Here is an 18,945-nt window from a genome sequence, read left to right on the forward strand (position 1 = left end):
ACAAGCATGAAAATGCTAACCCTGTGGGCTCAAAATTAAGAGGACTCCATCGGAGGCAGACAAGCACATGGCACAACTTGCCAGTTCCAGCACAGCCTTGACTGTACACCAGGGGTGGGATATATTTAAAGGACTGGTCCCCAAAAGGCCACTGTGGTCATTAATCTGATGATACATCACATTGTTATATTATTCATGTCGATGACAGTTATTTTCATTGGAGTTTTAAATCTTCTAGCGTAGGTTACATACACATTATATGCTCTCATGTAGCTGTCACTGATTTGCATCTGCAATTGTAACATGTGCAGTCAAATGTCAGGGGTGGATTGTATTGAATTGGCTGAAGGGCTAAAATTGTTGATGATATTCAACAGCTGCGTGACCTTTAATGAGTCATGTACATTCCTATACATGCCAAAGACAGCACAATCAACATGCTTTTCTGTACTCATGGCTCTTAAACTGTACGACAGAGTTCCATTCCAAGTCAGACTTGACCTGCGATCGGGATCGCAAGCAGTGCCAGGAACCATCTGAGCCTCCAAACAAGCCATTGATCCGCGATGGGCAGAAAGCTTATTGTCTGGTTTTCCTTTTTCATCTGCAATTATTACTCAACAGATGTTCCTTCCATTTTCATTTTTTAAAAATTTACTTAATAAACATTCAGACCTAAAGAAATTGCTGTTGGTCGACTCTTCTCTACGCTACATTTAATCAAATCAAAAGAGAGAACCACCAGAATACACTGATCCAAGACAGAAATTATGACTGGCTGAGAAATAAAACAATTCAAATCTACTGCATACCATCCAGAATCACAAGGAACATTAGAATGGTGGCAAACTTCAAGACCACATTGAGGGCTTATAGTCAAGACCGTCCAGAGCATTTGGATAACAGAATTCCATTTGTACTTTTGGCAAGTGAGAGATGCACCTAATAAATCCACCAAATTCAGTCAATTTGAATTAGCTTTTGGGCATGAAGTGACAGAACCACTTGCAGTTAAGGGAAACTGAGGAGTCAGAGTTCAGAGATCACATATTTGGACTAAGTGTAAAATTTTAGGTAAACAATTAAATAGAGCAGGGGAGCTGGTTAGACAGTCTTTAAGAGTAGCAGAGCATGTGGTGAAACAAGAAGCAGACAAGCAATCAAAGCTTTGTACTTTTGCTAGTGGAGATAAAGTTCTAGTGTTGCTTCCAGGGGTATGTGAAACATTAAAAGCAAGGTTTAGTGGGCCTTATCAAAATCAAAAAAAAGGAAAATGAGTAAGGTGAATTACTAAATAAGAATGCCAGATTGAGATTTCTTTCAATGTGTTATGTCAATATGCTCAAAAAGATATTTTGATAGGGAAGGAAAGCAAAAGGAGAATGTTACTGGTTACAGCACGAAAGGTACAAACCAAGTTCAGATGATTTAATGAAGAATGTACAATTCAAATTTGACAAGTCCTCAAAAATTGGAATAAAATATTCAGTTACCTTCCAGAGCAAAAACAACTGTTATTACAATCACACAGGGAGATATGTGGGAATATGCTGGGAAGTACTAATCTATTTACGCACGTAGATGTGGGAAATGCTGTTCCAATTAAGCAACATCCTTATCGGCTTGTCCCAAAATTAGAGGGTGAGGCTCAAGAATTGTTTGAGTCCACTTCCAAAGACAATACAATTGATGGGAGTTGTAGTAACTAGACCTCATCATATTAAAATAGGCGCCATCTAGTTTTGGAACTGATGATTTTGTCTGGACTATCTCAAAGTCAATGCAGTTGCCAAAACTGGTTCATACCTATTCCATATTTTGAAGACTGCATTGAGAGGGTGAGACAAGCAACTTTAAATGTAACGTTGGACTGACTCAGGAGGACATGGCAGATACTTTTAATCGAAAGGAACGAAAACAATTTCAGCTTTCATGACACTGATTGGACCATACCAATTTAAAGTCATGACATCTGACATGAAAAATTCACTAACTTTTCAAAGACTAACTAACAAAGTCATTTCAGTATTAACAAATTTGTGGTGTACATCCTTGACCTGATGATTTTTAGTCACACACAAAAGAACATTTCCAGCATGTCAGAATTATTCAACCCACTTCAGGAAACAAGCTTGGTAATAACAAATAACAAGGTGTAGAGCCAGGGAGCATCAGATAAGCAGGAAAGCTGACATTCTGGGTCTATCTTTGAAAATTTCTCAAGGGTCCAGACCCAAAATGTCAGCTTTCTTGCTCGTCCAATGATGCCTGGCCAGCTGTGTTCATCCAGCTCTACACCTTGTTATCTCAGATTCGGCAGTTCTCATATCTGAGACTTGGTAATAAACCTGGCTTAGAACAGGTTCGCAAAAGCTGAAGTCACATTCCTGGGCCATGTCACTGGACACGAACAAATAGTCTCATGGAATGTGAAAAGAAAAGGTTTTTGTGGAAGTTTCTCAAACTATTGAAGAAGAGGAGAGTACTATAATTCCTAGGATTGAGTGGGTTTTAATCGGAAGCTCATACCGAATTTTAACAGTGTGATTGCTCCATTTGTTACCTTATTGAAGAATTACAGAAAATGTCAGTGGACGGGAGACTGTCAAAAGGCATCTGATAGCCTGTAAGCTACATTAATCACTACCTAATTGCTAGCTACACCTCATTACACAAAACCATCCAAGGTGGTAATTGATGTGAGTGAGGTGGTTGTCAGTACTCTTACAATACGACAACAAGAAGATGGAAAGACCTATTGGTTATTTTTCCACTAAACTAAAATCAATGGAAATATTCCACAAAGAGAGAACGAAACCTGGAGCTTGGTGTTGGCGTTACTACTGGCAATATAAACATTGACATGTTATGTGTCTGAGACAATTATACATACTGATCATGACCCCCTAAAGTTGAGAAATTTAAAGACAAAAATTCCAGCCTGTTGTTTAAATGGAGCTTATTATTGCAGCCATTCACTTTGAAAATTATGCACGTTTCAGGACAAAAGAACGTAATTGCCAAAACATTGTTACAGCTTTGAATGCAAAGGCAATGTGTTGTAGCGTACAAATAACACAAGACTTACAGTTTTCAAAGATGAAAGCATTTTTGTAAATTGGTGGTTTTTTTTCCCCCCAAAAAAAGGAGGGGAGGTGTGACAATATTGCGGCTTTCAGAAGTGTAATTTTGTCTTGGTTTCTTTTAAGGAGAGAAATTGAACAAGAGGTTCAGAACAGTGGTTGGGTTTGGGTTTGTTCTTTTCTTTAAATAAACCAAAAAAAAAGTGAGAAAAATAGAAGCAGCCTAAATAGGTTTTCTAGGTTGTCTTTAAGCTTTTAAATTCAGCAGAAGCTGCTGGCGTTTTGAAGTAAAAGCTACTCTCCACCAGCCCCCAACCCCTCTCAGTTATAGTTAGAACCTGGGGTTTCTCTTCCTAATGCAGGCGTTTCCATGAGGACAAAATCAGAAGTCAGATGTCAGATTTTCTTTCTTGCCAAGGGGAGGTGTTTACGGTTATTACCATATTGGAACATCCAATTAGTAATGGTTACTGTATCTATTATTGTGAAGTTATTCTAAAAGTTCATCTTTGTTGTATTTAATCCAGTGTTTGAATAAATTGTGTTTTGCTTAATGCTATGTAGTTTGACTTGTCCAATTGCATCTGGAACACAGCACTTTACTTTATCCTTCAAGAAAGAGAGTTAGGCTGTAGGTTACCTTAACATTTTGAGTGGGTCTGGTCTGGCCTGGCCCATAACAAAAAAGGGGCAGAAAAATGCAGTACAAGCTCAAAGAGTGGCTCTGGCCACCTCTCCCCACCCCCGCAGAAAAAGGTCACAAGTTATAGAAGGATTTTAAAAATGTACACTGTATAGAAAAGCTTGGGTTGTGAGTCTCCTATCCTGATACCACTCGCTCGAGCCGCCCAACGGCAAGTAAGGATGTCTGGGATCACTGAAATCAGCGGGGCGCGCCTTTCCTTCTTCCGAACCCTCCACCGGATGACTCAGAGCGTGGATCCCGGACGAGCCCCCAAGCTTGTGAGATATAGAAATCCTTGTGCTCACAATCACAAAGTCAGGAGACAAAGTCTTGGAAACAAGTTACTTGCGCTTCATTACAAGTCTGCAGAATCGAGTGCCTCCCATTGCCTGAGACACACACAGGCCAGGGAGCCGCCCCTTTTTATACATTATTTTATCCATCTATGTCCTCCCTTTTCGGCCCTGTCCAATCTGAGCTCCAAGGTGCACAATCTTCCCATTTCGTCCCTTGTCCCACCCTCTTCATACATTGCATGTTATGTTATTTAAGCAGTCTCGTAAGCATGGGCGTGAAAGTTAATATGCATTGTCTCATTAAGCATGCGCTTTAACTATGTCTATGGTGCAAAGCAAAACTTAGCAGTTTGGGTCCAGTTCATTCTGGTTTCTAACTGCTTGGCCTTCATTCCCTTATTTTATCACTCAGCTCAGTACCAGATGTCTTTTTTTCAAAACTGCAGTAATTCTTCACTGCAGTTCACTCATCCCTATCTCTCACACCTTGATTCCACGATCTTTAAGAGCTCTATCTATCTCTTTCTTGAAAGTATCCACAGCGTTGGCCTCCACTGCCTTCTGGGACAGAGCATTCCATATATCCACCACTCTCTGGGTGAAGAAGTTTTTCCTCAACTCTGTTCTAAATGGCCTACCCTTTATTTTTAAACTGTCCCCTCTGGTTCTGGACTCACCCATAAGTGGAAACATGCTTCCTGCCTCCAGAGTGTCCAATCCCTTAATGATCTTATACGCCTCAATCAGATCCCCCCCATCCTTCTAAACTGAAGTGTACACAAGCCCAGTCACTCCAATTTTTCAACATATGATAGTCCCGCCATTCCAGGAATTGCCTCGTGAACCTATGCTGCACTCCCTCAATAGCAAGAATGTCCTTCCTCAAATTTGGAGACGAAAACTATACACAATACTTCAGGTGCGGTCTCACCAGGGCCCTGTACAGCTGCAGAAGGACCTCTTTGCTCCTGTACTCAATTCCTCTTGTTATGAAGGCCAGCATGCTATTAGCTTTCTTCACTGCTTGCTGTACCTGCATGTTTGCTTTCATTGACTGATGTACAAGAACACCTAGATCTCGTTGTGCTTCCCCTTTACCTAACTTGACTCCATTGAGATAGTAATCTGCCTTCCTGTTCTTGCCAAAGTGTATAACCGCACATTTATCCACATTAAACTGCATCTGCCATGCATCCGACCACTCACCGAGCCTGTCCAAGTCACCTTGTATTCTCATAACATCCTCCTCACATTTCACACTGCCACTCAACTTTGTGTCATCGGCAAATTTGCTAATATTACTTTTAATGCCTTTGTCTATATCATTAATATATATCGTAAACAGCTGCGGTCCCAGCACCGAATCTTGTGGTACCCCACTGGTCACTGCCTGCCATTCCAAAAGGGACCCGTTTATCACTTACTCTTTGCTTCTTGTCAGCCAGCCAATTTTCAATCCAACTCAGTATTTTGTCCCCAATACCATGTGCCCTAATTTTGTTCACCAATCTCCGATGCGGGACTTTATCAAAGGCTTTCTGAAAGTCCAGGTACACTACATCCACTGGTTCTCCCTTATCCATCTTCATAGATACATCCTCAAAAAATTCCGGAAGATTAGTCAAGCATAATTTCCCCTCCGTAAATCCATGCTGACTCTGACCTATTCTGTTACTGCTATCCAAATGAGTCATAATTTCATCTTTTATAATTGACTCCAGCATCTTTCCCACCACTGACGTCAGGCTAACCGGTCTGTAATTTCCTGTTTTCTCTCTCCCTCCTTTCTTGAAAAGTGGGACAACATTTGCCACCCTCCAATCCGCAGGAACTGATCCTGAATCTATAGAACCTTGGAAAATAAATACCAATGCGTCCACAATTTCTAGAGCCACCTCCTTAAGTACCCTGGGATGCAGACCATCAGATCCCAGGGACTTACCGGCCTTCAGACCTAACAGTCTATCCAACACCATTTGCTGCCTAATATAAATACCCTTCAGTTCGTCCATTACCCGAGGTCCTTCAGCCACTATTGCATCTGGAAGATTGCTTGTGTCTTCCCTAGTGAAGACAGATCCAAAGTACCTGTTCAACTCCTCTGCCATTTCCTTGTTCCCCATAATAAATTCACCCATTTCTGTCTTCAAGGACCCAATTTTAGTATTAACCATTTTTTTTCTTTTCACATACTTAAAAAAGCTTTTGCTATCCTCCTTTAATATATTTGCCCAGTTTTCCTTCATAGCTCATTTTTTCTCCGTGTATTGCCTTTTTAGTTATCTGCTGTTGCTCTTTAAAAACTTCCCAGTCCTCCGGCTTCCCACTCATCTTTGCTCTGTTATACTTCTTTTTTATCTTTATACAGTCCTTAACTTCCCTCGTCAGCCACGGCTGCCCCTGCCTCCCCTTAGGATCTTTCTTCCTCTTTGGTATGAACTGATCCTGCACCTTCTGCATTATATCCAGAAATACCTGCCATTGTTGTTCCACTGTCATCCCTGCTAGGGTGCTGTACCATTGAACTTTCGCCAGCTCCTCCCTCATAGCTCCATAGTTCCCTTTATTCAACTGCAATACTGACACTTCTGATTCTCCCTTCTCCCTCTCAAACTGCAGATTAAAACTTATCATATTATGGTCACTACCTCCTAACGGCTCCTTTACTTCAAGGTCCCTGATCAAATCCGGTTCATTGCACAAACCAGATCCAGAATTGCCTCCTCCCTGGTAGGCTCCAGTACAAGCTGTTCTAAGAATCCATCTCGGAGGCACTCCACAAACTCCCTTTCTTGGGGTGAAGATAGATAAGTCCCCTGGGCCGGATGGGATTTATCCTCGGATCCTCTGGGAAGCCAGGGAGGAGACTGACGAGCCTTTGGCATTGATCTTTAACTCGTCATTGTCTACAGGTATAGTGCCAGATGACTGGAGGATAGCAAATGTCGTTCCCCTGTTCAAGAAGGGGAGTAGAGACAACCCTGGTAATTATAGACCAGTGAGCCTTACCTCAGTTGTTGGTAAAGTCTTGGAAAAGGTTATAAGGGATAGGATTTATAATCATGTAGAAAATAATAAATTGATTAGGGATAGTCAGCATGGTTTTGTGAAGGGAAGGTCGTGCCTCACAAACCTTATTGAGTGCTTTGAGAAGGTGACCAAACAGGTAGGTGAGAGTAAACTGGTTGATGTGGTGTATATGGATTTCAGCAAGGCGTTTGATAAGGTTCCCTACAGTAGGCTATTGTACAAAATGCGGAGGAATGGAATTGTGGGAGATATAGCAGTTTGGATCGGAAATTGGCTTGCTGAAAGAAGACAGAGGGTGGTAGTTGATGGGAAATGTTCATCCTGGAGACCAGTTACTAGTGGTGTACCGTAAGGGCTGGGGTTGGGTCCACTTCTGTTTGTCATTTTTATAAATGACCTGGATGAGGGCGTAGAAGGATGGGTTAGTAAATTTGCAGACAACACTAAGGTCAGTGGAGTTGTGGATAGTGACGAAGGATGCTGTAGGTTACCGAGAGACCTAGATAAGCTACAGAGCTGGGCTGAGAGGTGGCAAATGGAGTTTAATGCAGACAAGTGTGAGGTGATGCACTTTGGTAGGAGTAACCGGAAGGCAAAGTACTGGGCTAATGGTAAGATTCTTGGTAGTGTAGATGAGCAGAGAGATCTCGGTGTCCACGTACACAGATCTTTGAAAGTTGCCACCCAGGTTGACAGGCCTGTTAAGAAGGCATACAGTGTTTTAGCTTTTATTAATAGAGGGATCGAGTTCCGGAACCAACAGGTTATGCTGCAGCTGTACAAAACTCTGGTGCGGCCGCACTTGGAGTATTGCATACAGTTCTGGTCACCGCATTACAAGAAGGATGTGGAAGCTTTGCAAAGGGTGCAGAGGAGATTTACTGGGATGTTGCCTGGTATGGAGGGAAGGTCTTACGAGGAAAGGCTGAGGGACTTTAGGCTGTTTTCGTTAGAGAGAAGAAGGTTGAGAGGTGACTTAATTGAAACATATAAAATAATCAGAGGGTTACATAGGGTGGATAGGGAGAGCCTTTTTCCTCGGATGGTGACGGCGAGCATGAGGGGGCATAGCTCTAAATTGAGGGGTGAAAGATATAGGACAGACGTTAGAGGTAGTTTCTTTACTCAGAGAGTAGTAAGGGAATGGAATGCTTTGCCTGCATCAGTAGTGGATTGGCTAACTTTAAGTACATTTAAGTCATCATTGGACAAGCATATGGACGTACATGGAATAGTGTAGGTTAGATGGGCTTCAGATCGGTCGGCACAACATCGAGGGCCGAAGGGCCTGTACTGTGCTGTAATGTTCTATGTTCTATAAAAATGGGCTTAGAGCAGAATTTACAATTAAAATCTCAGATTTTTGGGAAGATCAAGTAGATGTATTAGAAACTAAGCAAAATGGCATCAACAATCTGGAAAACGTTAACTAACTGCAGTTAGTCAAAGCAAGGCCATATCTAAGAACATACGACACAGGAGCACAAGTAGCCCATTGAGACTGCTCTGTCTTGAGATCATAGCTCATGGCATTTCCATACAACTCTTGAATCCCCTACAGACGAAGGATCTGTCTCCTCACCTTGAATATACTTTAATGACCCAAACTACTCTCAGAGAGGATGTTCTTAGTCATATGTCTTAAATGTGCAATCCCTTAGTCCTGAAATTGACCCATAAAAAGGAGAATTCAACCTTTCCACATCTACCTTGTCAAATCCTCTAAGAAACCTGTATATTGCTGTAAGGTTGCCTCTTATACTTCTCTCTTCCAATGAGTACAGACCCAGCTTACTCAACCCATCCTCATTAGATCAGGCCCTCCATACCAGTCATCAGCCTACTGAACCTTCTCTGGCCTGCCTCCAATGCCAGTATTTTTTCACAGCAGGCTATTATTTTATTCATTTTCCTCATCCAGGTCATTAAGAATTGTACCCCCAGAATTGATCTGTGGCCCATTAGTAGTTATAGGTCACTGTCCTGAAAACGTTAAAATCCTCTCTCCAAGTTAATCCACCACCTCCAACCATGGGTTCTTATTCAGTAGCTTCATTTGAGATACCTCAAAACCATCTAAAAATCCAATTTGACAGCTTAATTGGCTGGGTAGCCAAACAAAGCCAAAATGCCACTTTCTAGATCTTCCAATTAATTAAAAACTACAAAAAAATGCCCAGTTGGAAGATATTATTCCAAAACAAAGCACAAAAAAATAAAAATTGGAGCACAATGTTTTGAAATTTCCATCGTTGGGATGTGTCAATAACACACAATGTCCCCATAGAGACTTCTTAAAATGCATGAATTTATTGAAACGGTAAGGACAATATTGGAGTTTTAAAACAGATACTGTAGAACAGAGAATTCTTCAAATTGAAATGGGTGGACAGCAGCAGTCAGCTATTTGACTGCTTTAAGAGGAAAGCAGCAAGCTCAAACTGCTAGAAAGATTGGCAAAGGAATGTTTGGAACAGTAATGTGCAGTTAAAAAGAGAAATAAGAATATAACTGTTGTCACTTTCTATTTCTGGTTTTATTTTCACTACGTTTGTTTATAGTGTCTCATCTGAAAAAGGTGGAAGCTAGGGTCTAAAAGGGATGCCTGAAACTAAATGGGAGCTAGAGAACAAGTGGTGAATATTTTCAAGGGCTGGTTGAGCAAGAAATGAGTGCAAAAATATGGCAAAACCAGTAATTGTGGTTGGAGTTTGTGACGCATGAATTACAAATAAAATTCCAAACAAAGAAGTAGATGACTGGGCTTGGTCAATTAGTATTTTAACCTCTGGTATTTGGCACCGGATATATCATGAATGCTGATGGTACTATGAAGCATAAATTGGCAAGCATAACTAAGTTTGCTTCTTGACCTATATGCAGGACAGCTCTCCCAATTTTGGCATAAGCTCACAGATATTAGTGAGGAGTGTTGGCAGGGGTGGGTGTGTTTTTATCATTTCTGGTGTGCAAGTTGATGCCACATGGTCTGACTTGTCAGGGGTCAGAAAGAACAAAACCAAGAAGGAAAAAAGGACTGGTTTGCAAGACCATTTCGGAGGCCAGTCAAGAGACAACCCCATTGCTGTCAATCACACGTACCACACAAGCTAATCCAGGGTATGACAATAGATTTTCTTTTCCGAAGAGCAACTGCAAAAATGTTTTTACAACAGCCTTTATTCTGGTCACAATTACTGAAACTAGCTTGTAATTCATATTTATGATTTGACATCAAGTTCCCAAAGCTGCAATCGTGGGAACTGAACCACTGTCTCCATAGCATTAGTCCAATGATGTTACCACCATATCAGTCTTCTCAAATCATGTCGGTTGTGAATATACACAACCCAAGTCAGGCAATTATTTAAATTAAAGGGCCAAAAAGAGTATTTCCATTTTTAAAAATGGAAATAAACTGGGCAATGTCTAAAGTTCTTCAGTAGATTGTGGTTGGTTTGCTCATACCAACCAATAACTGGACAATCTACGTAAAATCTTTTGAAATCCTTATCATCTTGAAGAACACACATTGCTGAATGGGTCTGTACTGACATTCCAACATGATATTAAAAAAAAACTACTTCAAAATATTTCCTGCTGATATGAAAACAAAGGATCGTTGGCACATTATTTCCTAGAACTTGTTGGCATTACAGTGGCACAAGTCCTGACAAATGCAAACTTCCTTGCAGAAAGAGCAAGTACGGTTTCTTACTTAACCATTGATATTTCCTCAAATCATGTACCACTTGTGTCACAAATCAAGCACATAAAAGGTGTTGGCAGATGGCCCATGTAAACAAAGAAATACTACCACTATATAATATATACATATATATAATACACACCTTGTCCAGCTTTGACTCCAATTCAGCAAAATCCCCTTCAACATCTTCTAGGCCAGCTCTGTTAAGGAGAGAACAGAAGTTAGACTATGATTGTCATTTTGCTTTGCTAATCCTTCACAACATGCCAAATAGCCCCATCATCATGATTGTCTAATGCTCACCAGTTTTCAGTTCTGCTATCACAATTGGTTACATGTGCCCAAGCAACATAGATGTATAAAGTGTTCTCAGAAGCTTGCACCTATCATAAATTACATTAAACTAACAAAGAAAAGCATAAGGTACAGTCTGAGGGTCTCCCTTAAAAGGATGGCAAAAGGAACATGTATTTGATAATATGTATTTCTGTCTAATCACAAAATACACTAACATTACTGGCGACCTTTGGATAGAGAGTTGAAAACAAGGTTTGGATGCACACAGACTCATTTGGCTGAACAGCAATTAAGAAAAATACAATAAAAATGCCAAACCTCAAGAAGGTACACTGACCTAGTTAGTCCAATCAGTTTTTCAGACTCAGATTGAGAGAGTTTAGAAAATGGAGTTTTAGTGACAAACACTATTTCTATTCCCATCTACAAACATAAGAAGCAGCCATTTAGCCTGTTCAGCCTGCTCCATCATTCAGGACACAATTTGTGTCAAGATGTGGCGTGGGCTAGAGTGCTTCAGCTACGTGCAAAGACTACTGTGTTTTCCTTCGAGAACTATCAGGTGCTAGCCTCAACCTTTAAAAGATGCACAAGTTTATGAAGAACGTTAGCATGATGGATAGAAAGCCCATTTACCATTAGCAGAGTGGTCAATAACCAAAGGGCATAAATCTAAGCTATGAGATAAAAGGCTAACTGGAGAGTTGATGAAAATACTTTGGGTGGTGGGAATCTGGAAATCACTGCCCAAAAAAGGAAAGTTCAAATCAGTAATTCTGAAGAAGGGTCCTGACCCGAAACGTCAATGTTCCTGTTCCTCTGATGCTGCCTGCCCTGCTGTGTTGCTCCAGCTCCATACTGTTATCTCTGACTCCAGTAAGAACTGCCGATGCCATCTCAGAGGTCAAATCAGTAGCTCATTTAAAAAAAAAAGAGTACTTAGACGTTCACTTGCATTGCCACAGTCTCCAGAACTATGGGCCAAAAAGTTGGAAAATGGAATTAGTATAGTTTGATCTTTGTTGATGTGAGGAGACAATGAGCCAAAACAGCCTCCTTTTGTGTTGTAGTTCTTTTGGATCCTCTAAATAATTACAACATTTAAAAAGGAATCTGGATGAGCATATAAATAGAAAAAGGTTTTAGAGGGAGAGGCCAAATGCTGGCATGTGGAACTAGATTAATTTAGAATACCTGGTTGGCATTTGGACCATTTCTGACAAAGTAATAATTCTGCCATTTTCCTGCACTAACACCGATATTTAAAAATCAATACTTTTAAATATCAAGAAATCACTTCCCAGAGCTCAAGGAAGAGTCCCTTTAGACATCAGAAGCAGAAAATTCCCAAGATTTACCTCCCTGAATGAAGAGCTTGCCCTTTCAATACTAAATAAACTTTTCAATTTGGCAGGGGAAAATCTCCTTCTTCTAATCTTCCCTACCAAGCCTCAATAATTTTGCATGCTTCAACAAGATCACCTCTCATTCTTGTAATCCAAACTTGAGAGCATGGTTTCCCAAATCGTAGGTTTCGAACCCCAGCATAAAAAGATTTTTCAGTCACAAGCTCCAAAAGTTAGAAAGGAAGTTCTGAAGGAGTGTAAACAACTGCCAAGACCTTCAAAATCATTTCTAAAATTGGTTGGCATGGTCTAGTGGACAGATCTTTGAAAGCTATTCCTGCTCCAAAATCAGCTTGTGAAAAATGTTTTTTTTCTTAAAAAAAGGACACTAAAGGTTTAGCTGGTTGAACACAGCAGGCCAAGCAGCATCTCAGGAGCACAAAAGCTGACGTTTCGGGCCTAGACCCCTCCACAGCAGGCCAAGCAGCATCTCAGGAGCACAAAAGCTGACGTTTCGGGCCTAGACCCTTCATCAGAGAGCCCTCTGATGAGGGGTCTAGGCCCGAAACGTCAGCTTTTGTGCTCCTGAGATGCTGCTTGGCCTGTGTTCATCCAGCTTCACAATTTGTTATCTTGGATTCTCCAACATCTGCAGTTCCAATTATCTCTGACAATAAAAGTTTAAACACTTCCCACCATGCTCCACCAGAAATGTTCCAATGCATGCAGTCATTCCTGACATTCAGGAAAAGAAAATCCAACTGGCTCGAAACTATCATTTATGTTGTGGACCTCAAAAAACCAAAAACAATTAGTACACCCAGCTGTAAGAGGAACAAATCAATACTTCAACATTTCTTTATGCCCTCATGTACTGCATGCTTCCATGATTGAACACGGAGATGGAGGTGATCATGAAGCCTTTGCTTCACTGCTTATCAATGTTTGCAACTGGATTTGGAAGAATTACTAAACTTTCACCTGATTTTCTGGTTGTGGAATTTTGAGTTCTTTGCAGCTTGCTATTTCCACCACTTGCATGCAAGTTTCATGTTCATATTAAACCCTTAAATAGATCTTATCTAATCAATTGACAAGTAACAAATACGTAATTATGCCAAGAGTAAAATTTTAAAAGATTTGTTAAGGCTATCCAACCACAGCAACAAAAAGAATATTTTACAGAATTCATAACTTCAGCCTCAAATCTTCTTGATTTAGTGATATTACCTAACAAAATAATTAATTATTCCTAACCTACAGGGATCTTTAAATGCTGCCATAGAGACTGTTAGAAAATGCAGAGAGAGGTTATTTTTGTACACAAATCTGAGTCAGATGGCATTTATTTTTTCCCTTCTCAACTGTAACTGGAATATTAAATCCAAGTAAATACCAAACCACAGAGATCATCCATATAATAGAAAAACCCGAGATTAGTACGAACTGATGGTGACATCAGCTAATGGCTGAAGACTTAATATCTTCCCAAAACAAAGAATACAGTCAGAGCTGGGATAAAGTAGTTGCATTGATGAGCTTTTTTAAAAAAAAACATAAATAGCACCAGAAAAATAGTCATGTTTTGGTTAGAACATGTATCACAAATGGAGGGTACATCTTCTAATTCAGATAACAGTGTGGAGCTGGAGAAACAGAACAGGACATGCTGCAGAGAAACAGGAAATTTGACTTTTCAGGTTGGGTCCCTTCTTTGGAAATGGGTTTCTGAAGGGTACCAAATGGAAATATCAACTTTCCCGTTCCTCTGATGCCACATGGCCTGCTGTGATCCTCTAGCTCCACACTGTATAGTTACTTGGCTCCAGCATTGGCAGTTCTTGCTATCTCGGACATCTTCTAATTGGGTATAGAACATAGAACATAGAACATAGAACAGTACAGCACAGAACAGGCCCTTCAGCCCACAATGTTGTGCCGACCATTGATCCTCATGGATGCACCCTCAAATTTCTGTGACCATATGCATGTCCAGCAGTCTCTTAAATGACCCCAATGACCTTGCTTCCACAACTGCTGCTGGCAACGCATTCCATGCTCTCACAACTCTCTGCGTAAAGAACCTGCCTCTGACATCCCCTCTATACTTTCCACCAACCAGCTTAAAACTATGACCCCTCGTGCTAGCCATTTCTGCCCTGGGAAATAGTCTCTGGCTATCGACTCTATCTATGCCTCTCATTATCTTGTATACCTCAATTAGGTCCCCTCTCCTCCTCCTTTTCTCCAATGAAAAGAGACCGAGCTCAGTCAACCTCTCTTCATAAGATAAGCCCTCCAGTCCAGGCAGCATCCTGGTAAACCTCCTCTGAACCCTCTCCAAAGCATCCACATCTTTCCTATAATAGGGCGCCCAGAACTGGACGCAGTATTCCAAGTGCGGTCTAACCAAAGTTTTATAGAGCTGCAACAAGATCTCACGACTCTTAAACTCAATCCCCCTGTTAATGAAAGCCAAAACACCATATGCTTTCTTAACAACCCTGTCCACTTGGGTGGCCATTTTAAGGGATCTATGTATCTGCACACCAAGATTCCTCTGTTCCTCCACGCTGCCAAGAATCCTATCCTTAATCCTGTACTCAGCTTTCAAATTCGACCTTCCAAAATGCATCACCTCGCATTTATCCAGGTTGAACTCCATCTGCCACCTCTCAGCCCATCTCTGCATCCTGTCAATGTCCCGCTGCAGCCTACAACAGCCCTCTACACTGTCAACGACACCTCCGACCTTTGTGTCGTCTGCAAACTTGCTGACCCATCCTTCAATTCCCTCGTCCAAGTCATTAATAAAAATTACAAACAGTAGAGGCCCAAGGACAGAGCCCTGTGGAACCCCACTCACCACTGACTTCCAGGCAGAATATTTTCCTTCTACTACCACTCGCTGTCTTCTGTTGGCCAGCCAATTCTGTATCCAAGCAGCTAAGTTCCCCTGTATCCCATTCCTCCTGACCTTCTGAATGAGCCTTCCATGGGGAACCTTATCAAATGCCTTACTGAAGTCCATATACACCACATCCACAGCTTGACCCTCATCAACCTTACTAGTCACATCCTCAAAAAACTCGATAAGGTTTGTAAGGCATGACCTACCCCTCACAAAGCCGTGTTGACTGTATTTGATCAAGCCATGCTCTTCCAGATGGTCATAAATCTTATCCCTCAGAATCCTTTCTAACACCTTGCAGACGACAGACGTGAGACTTACCGGTCTATAATTGCCGGGGATTTCCCTATTTCCTTTCTTGAAGAGAGGAATTACATTTGCCTCTCTCCAGTCCTCAGGTACGACTCCAGTGGAGAGCGAGGATGCAAAGATCTTCGCAAGTGGCGAAGCAATTGCATTTCTCGCTTCCCAAAGCAGCCGAGGACAAATCTGATCCGGGCCTGGCGACTTGTCAATCTTAATGTTTGACAAAATTTTCAGTACATCAGCTTCCTCTATCTCTATCCATTCCAGCATGCACACCTGCTCTTCAAAGGTTTCATTCACTACACAGGTCGTTTCTTTCGTAAAGACAGAAGCAAAAAACTCATTTAGGGCTTCCCCTACCTCCTCAGGCTCCACACACAAGTTCCCTATGCTATCCCTGATCGGCCCTACTCTTTCTTTGACCATTCTCTTATTCCTCACGTAAGTGTAAAATGCCTTTGTGTTTTCCCGGATTCCTTCTGCCAAGCAGGGTATGTTTAGATATCAAAACAAAAAATCAGAATAACCCCCAGCGGCCTTATTACAATTTAACACTGCCATTATATTGTGTTTTTTTTAAAATAACACACACCAAGGAAAGCACAACAATCTGCTCTCATATTGGAAACTTAGACTATTTATCTCTGTCAATTATACATGCCAACATCCAAGCTGTGACATAAAAGGTCAATGCACCGAGCAGTCAACTGTTACTCGACCATGGATTTGGTTAGATCTGATTGTTTCTACCACTTCCATTTCTAACCACAAATTGCGTTTACTTCAAGCCATTTGCAAGCTTATCCATTTTCATCAACATTATTCAATTATCATTCTGTTATAGCTCTTTTGTACTATTTCATCCAGACAAGCATTATTAAACAAAATATTTTACACAACCTTTCCTAATACCAGATGGCACTGGCAGTAGAGTGCACAATTCAAGAGACAAACATAAACCCAAAATAGTGTTCCCCCCACCCCCGATGGATTAGTACATTACACAAGACGGAAAGTAAATATGCAACCATGGTGAGAAGAACCAAAGTATAAAGCCTGCAGAACGGTATTTTGAAAATCAGCAATATGCAATTAGCCCCAACATCATGACAATAAACGAAAGCCAGCCATTCTCAAGTTCACTGCAAAGTAAGATTGAATTCACAAAAGGTTTAATTGACATTTTGCGCAGCTCCTACACTATGCTTTCAGCACATCTGCAATTTCTTATTGTATATAACATACATTGTATATTATATTGGCAGAGGAATTGAGTTTAAGAGCTGCAAGGTTATGCTGCAGCTCTATAAAACTCTGGTTAGACCACAGTTGGAATACTGCGTTCAGTTCTGGTCACCTTATTATAGGAAAGATGTGGAAGCTTTATACAGAGAGTGCAGAGGATATTTACCTGGATGCTGCCTGGAATGGAGGGCCGGTCTTATGAGGAAAGGTTGAGGGAGCTAGGGCTTTTTCCATTGAAGCAAAGAAGGATGACAGGGGACTTGATAGAAGTTTTAGATGAGAGGCATACAGTGGATAGTCAGAGACTTTTTCCCAGGGTGGAAATGACATTTACAAGGGTCATAATTTTAAAGGTGATTGGAGGAAGGTATAGGGGAAGAGGTCAGAGGTAGGTTCTTCACACAGAGTGGTGGGCATGTAGAGTGCGCTGCTGACAGTGGTAGTAGAGTCAGATACTTTAGAGACTTTTAAGCGACTCTTGGATAGGCACACGGAAGATAGTAAAACTTAGGGTGTGCAGGGTAGATCAATCTTAGTAGGATAATAGGTCTGCACAACATCATGGGCCGAAGGGCCTGTACTGTGCAGTACTGTTCTATCACTATGCACAAGTAATTTTGTCTTGTCAGAGTGCCTTCCTTGAGATGAGATAATAATCAATGTCGATGCTGTCAAAATAGTAAAAAAAATCAATTAAAATATTTAAATAACTTTACTCTCCTCTTGCCTTTGTTAAAGCTTTCCCTCCAACCAATATCATATTAACTTCAATCATGTTGCCATTTATGGGCCAACGATCATGTAAAATATGGCAACCAGGTTAAATTCACCACCACTCATTTCTCTCTAGCATGAGTGTGTGAACTCTCCAGTGGTCCTCCGGGACTATAGTGACTAACATGTCAATACACGAGGATCTGGACTTTGAGGATTAAATATACTTTCCATCAGACTGAGATTCAGGCTCTAAACAAAATAAATTTATCCAACTTTAGAAATGTAAATTAGAAGTACTAAGTGGCATGCTCACAATATTTACAAGAATCACACTTCTCCAATCAAATAAATAACAACAGGTAGACCATTTAGCCAAAGGACATGTTACTTTTGCATGAAACTGATCCTTGAAACAGTAGCTCATTCTACAGATTCCTACCACAGATGCACGATCACCATAAGATTTTGGGCTGAATGGCCCAATTCTGCTCCAAGTCTGCTTCGCCATTTGATCAAGGCAGATTGTGGTTCGCAAAGCCATGCTCCTGCCTTCTCTCTATAACACTAGACCCCCTTAATAATCATCAAGAAGCCACCTGTCTTAAATATATTCAACAACTTGGTTTCCACAGCCTTCTGTGGCAGCGGGTTCCACAGATTCACTGTGTGAAGAAATTCCTCCTCACCTCAGTTCGAAAAGGGTCGTTCCTTCACAGAGGTTGCAAATACCCAATGTTACTCCATGCTTTGAGTCAAATCTTTCCTGGACATTGTGAAGAATAGATCTCAGGAAGTGGGCAAATAGCATGATAGAGCCCAGTGGGAAATGCGTAATAACTTAGACCAATAACACCATCTCATCCCAGCCTAGCCCCTGGCATTTCCCAGGCCTGAAGAAAGCCTTGGAGAAAATTTTTAAAAAGAGCATGAGTAAATGAAAAAAGTTTGTGCAGTAAAATACCTTGCGCATCAACTCCCACAGGCAGCTGTCTATGTGCAATATCAAATCTCTGTAGAAAATGACTGATCCTGTCGGGTGAATCCCTAATCAGAACATCAAATGTCATGTTGAACACATCACTGAAGAGAAGAATCTTCCTAACAGAGCCTTTATCCAGTCTCAGCATTACTGTTTGCTGACTTGGAGGTGGTTGTAGTGCCAAAGAGACAGATAGCCAATTCCTCTTAGAGCAGGACCTTGCACAGTGCTCTACGGAATGTTCCAAAAGGATCTCATTGTTAAAAAAAGTGTTTTGCAAAATTCAGACACCCCTGGCCAGGAGAGCGTTCATTCCCCTTGAAAAGATGGTTTTGAATCAC

The 18,945-nt window shown here is 41.1% G+C and overlaps 1 protein-coding gene across 6 annotated transcripts in view; it reads right to left on the bottom strand.

The window, feature by feature from the left end:
- Window positions 1–18,945, bottom strand: part of LOC125457614 (arf-GAP with coiled-coil, ANK repeat and PH domain-containing protein 2-like) — a 155,466-nt gene that overhangs the window by 123,988 nt on the left and 12,533 nt on the right. For all 6 annotated transcript variants that reach the window (XR_009446667.1, XM_048542090.2, XM_048542088.2 and 3 more), the window contains exon 2: window positions 10,946–11,003. Coding sequence is in view for 5 of the 6 variants with exons in the window: in XM_048542090.2 (XP_048398047.1) it covers window positions 10,946–11,003 (58 nt within the window). In the remaining variant the exon portion in view is untranslated. The remainder of the gene's footprint in view (window positions 1–10,945; window positions 11,004–18,945) is intronic.

This window comes from Stegostoma tigrinum, chromosome 14, assembly GCF_030684315.1.
Source record: "Stegostoma tigrinum isolate sSteTig4 chromosome 14, sSteTig4.hap1, whole genome shotgun sequence".
Taxonomy (NCBI): Eukaryota; Metazoa; Chordata; class Chondrichthyes; order Orectolobiformes; family Stegostomatidae; genus Stegostoma; species Stegostoma tigrinum.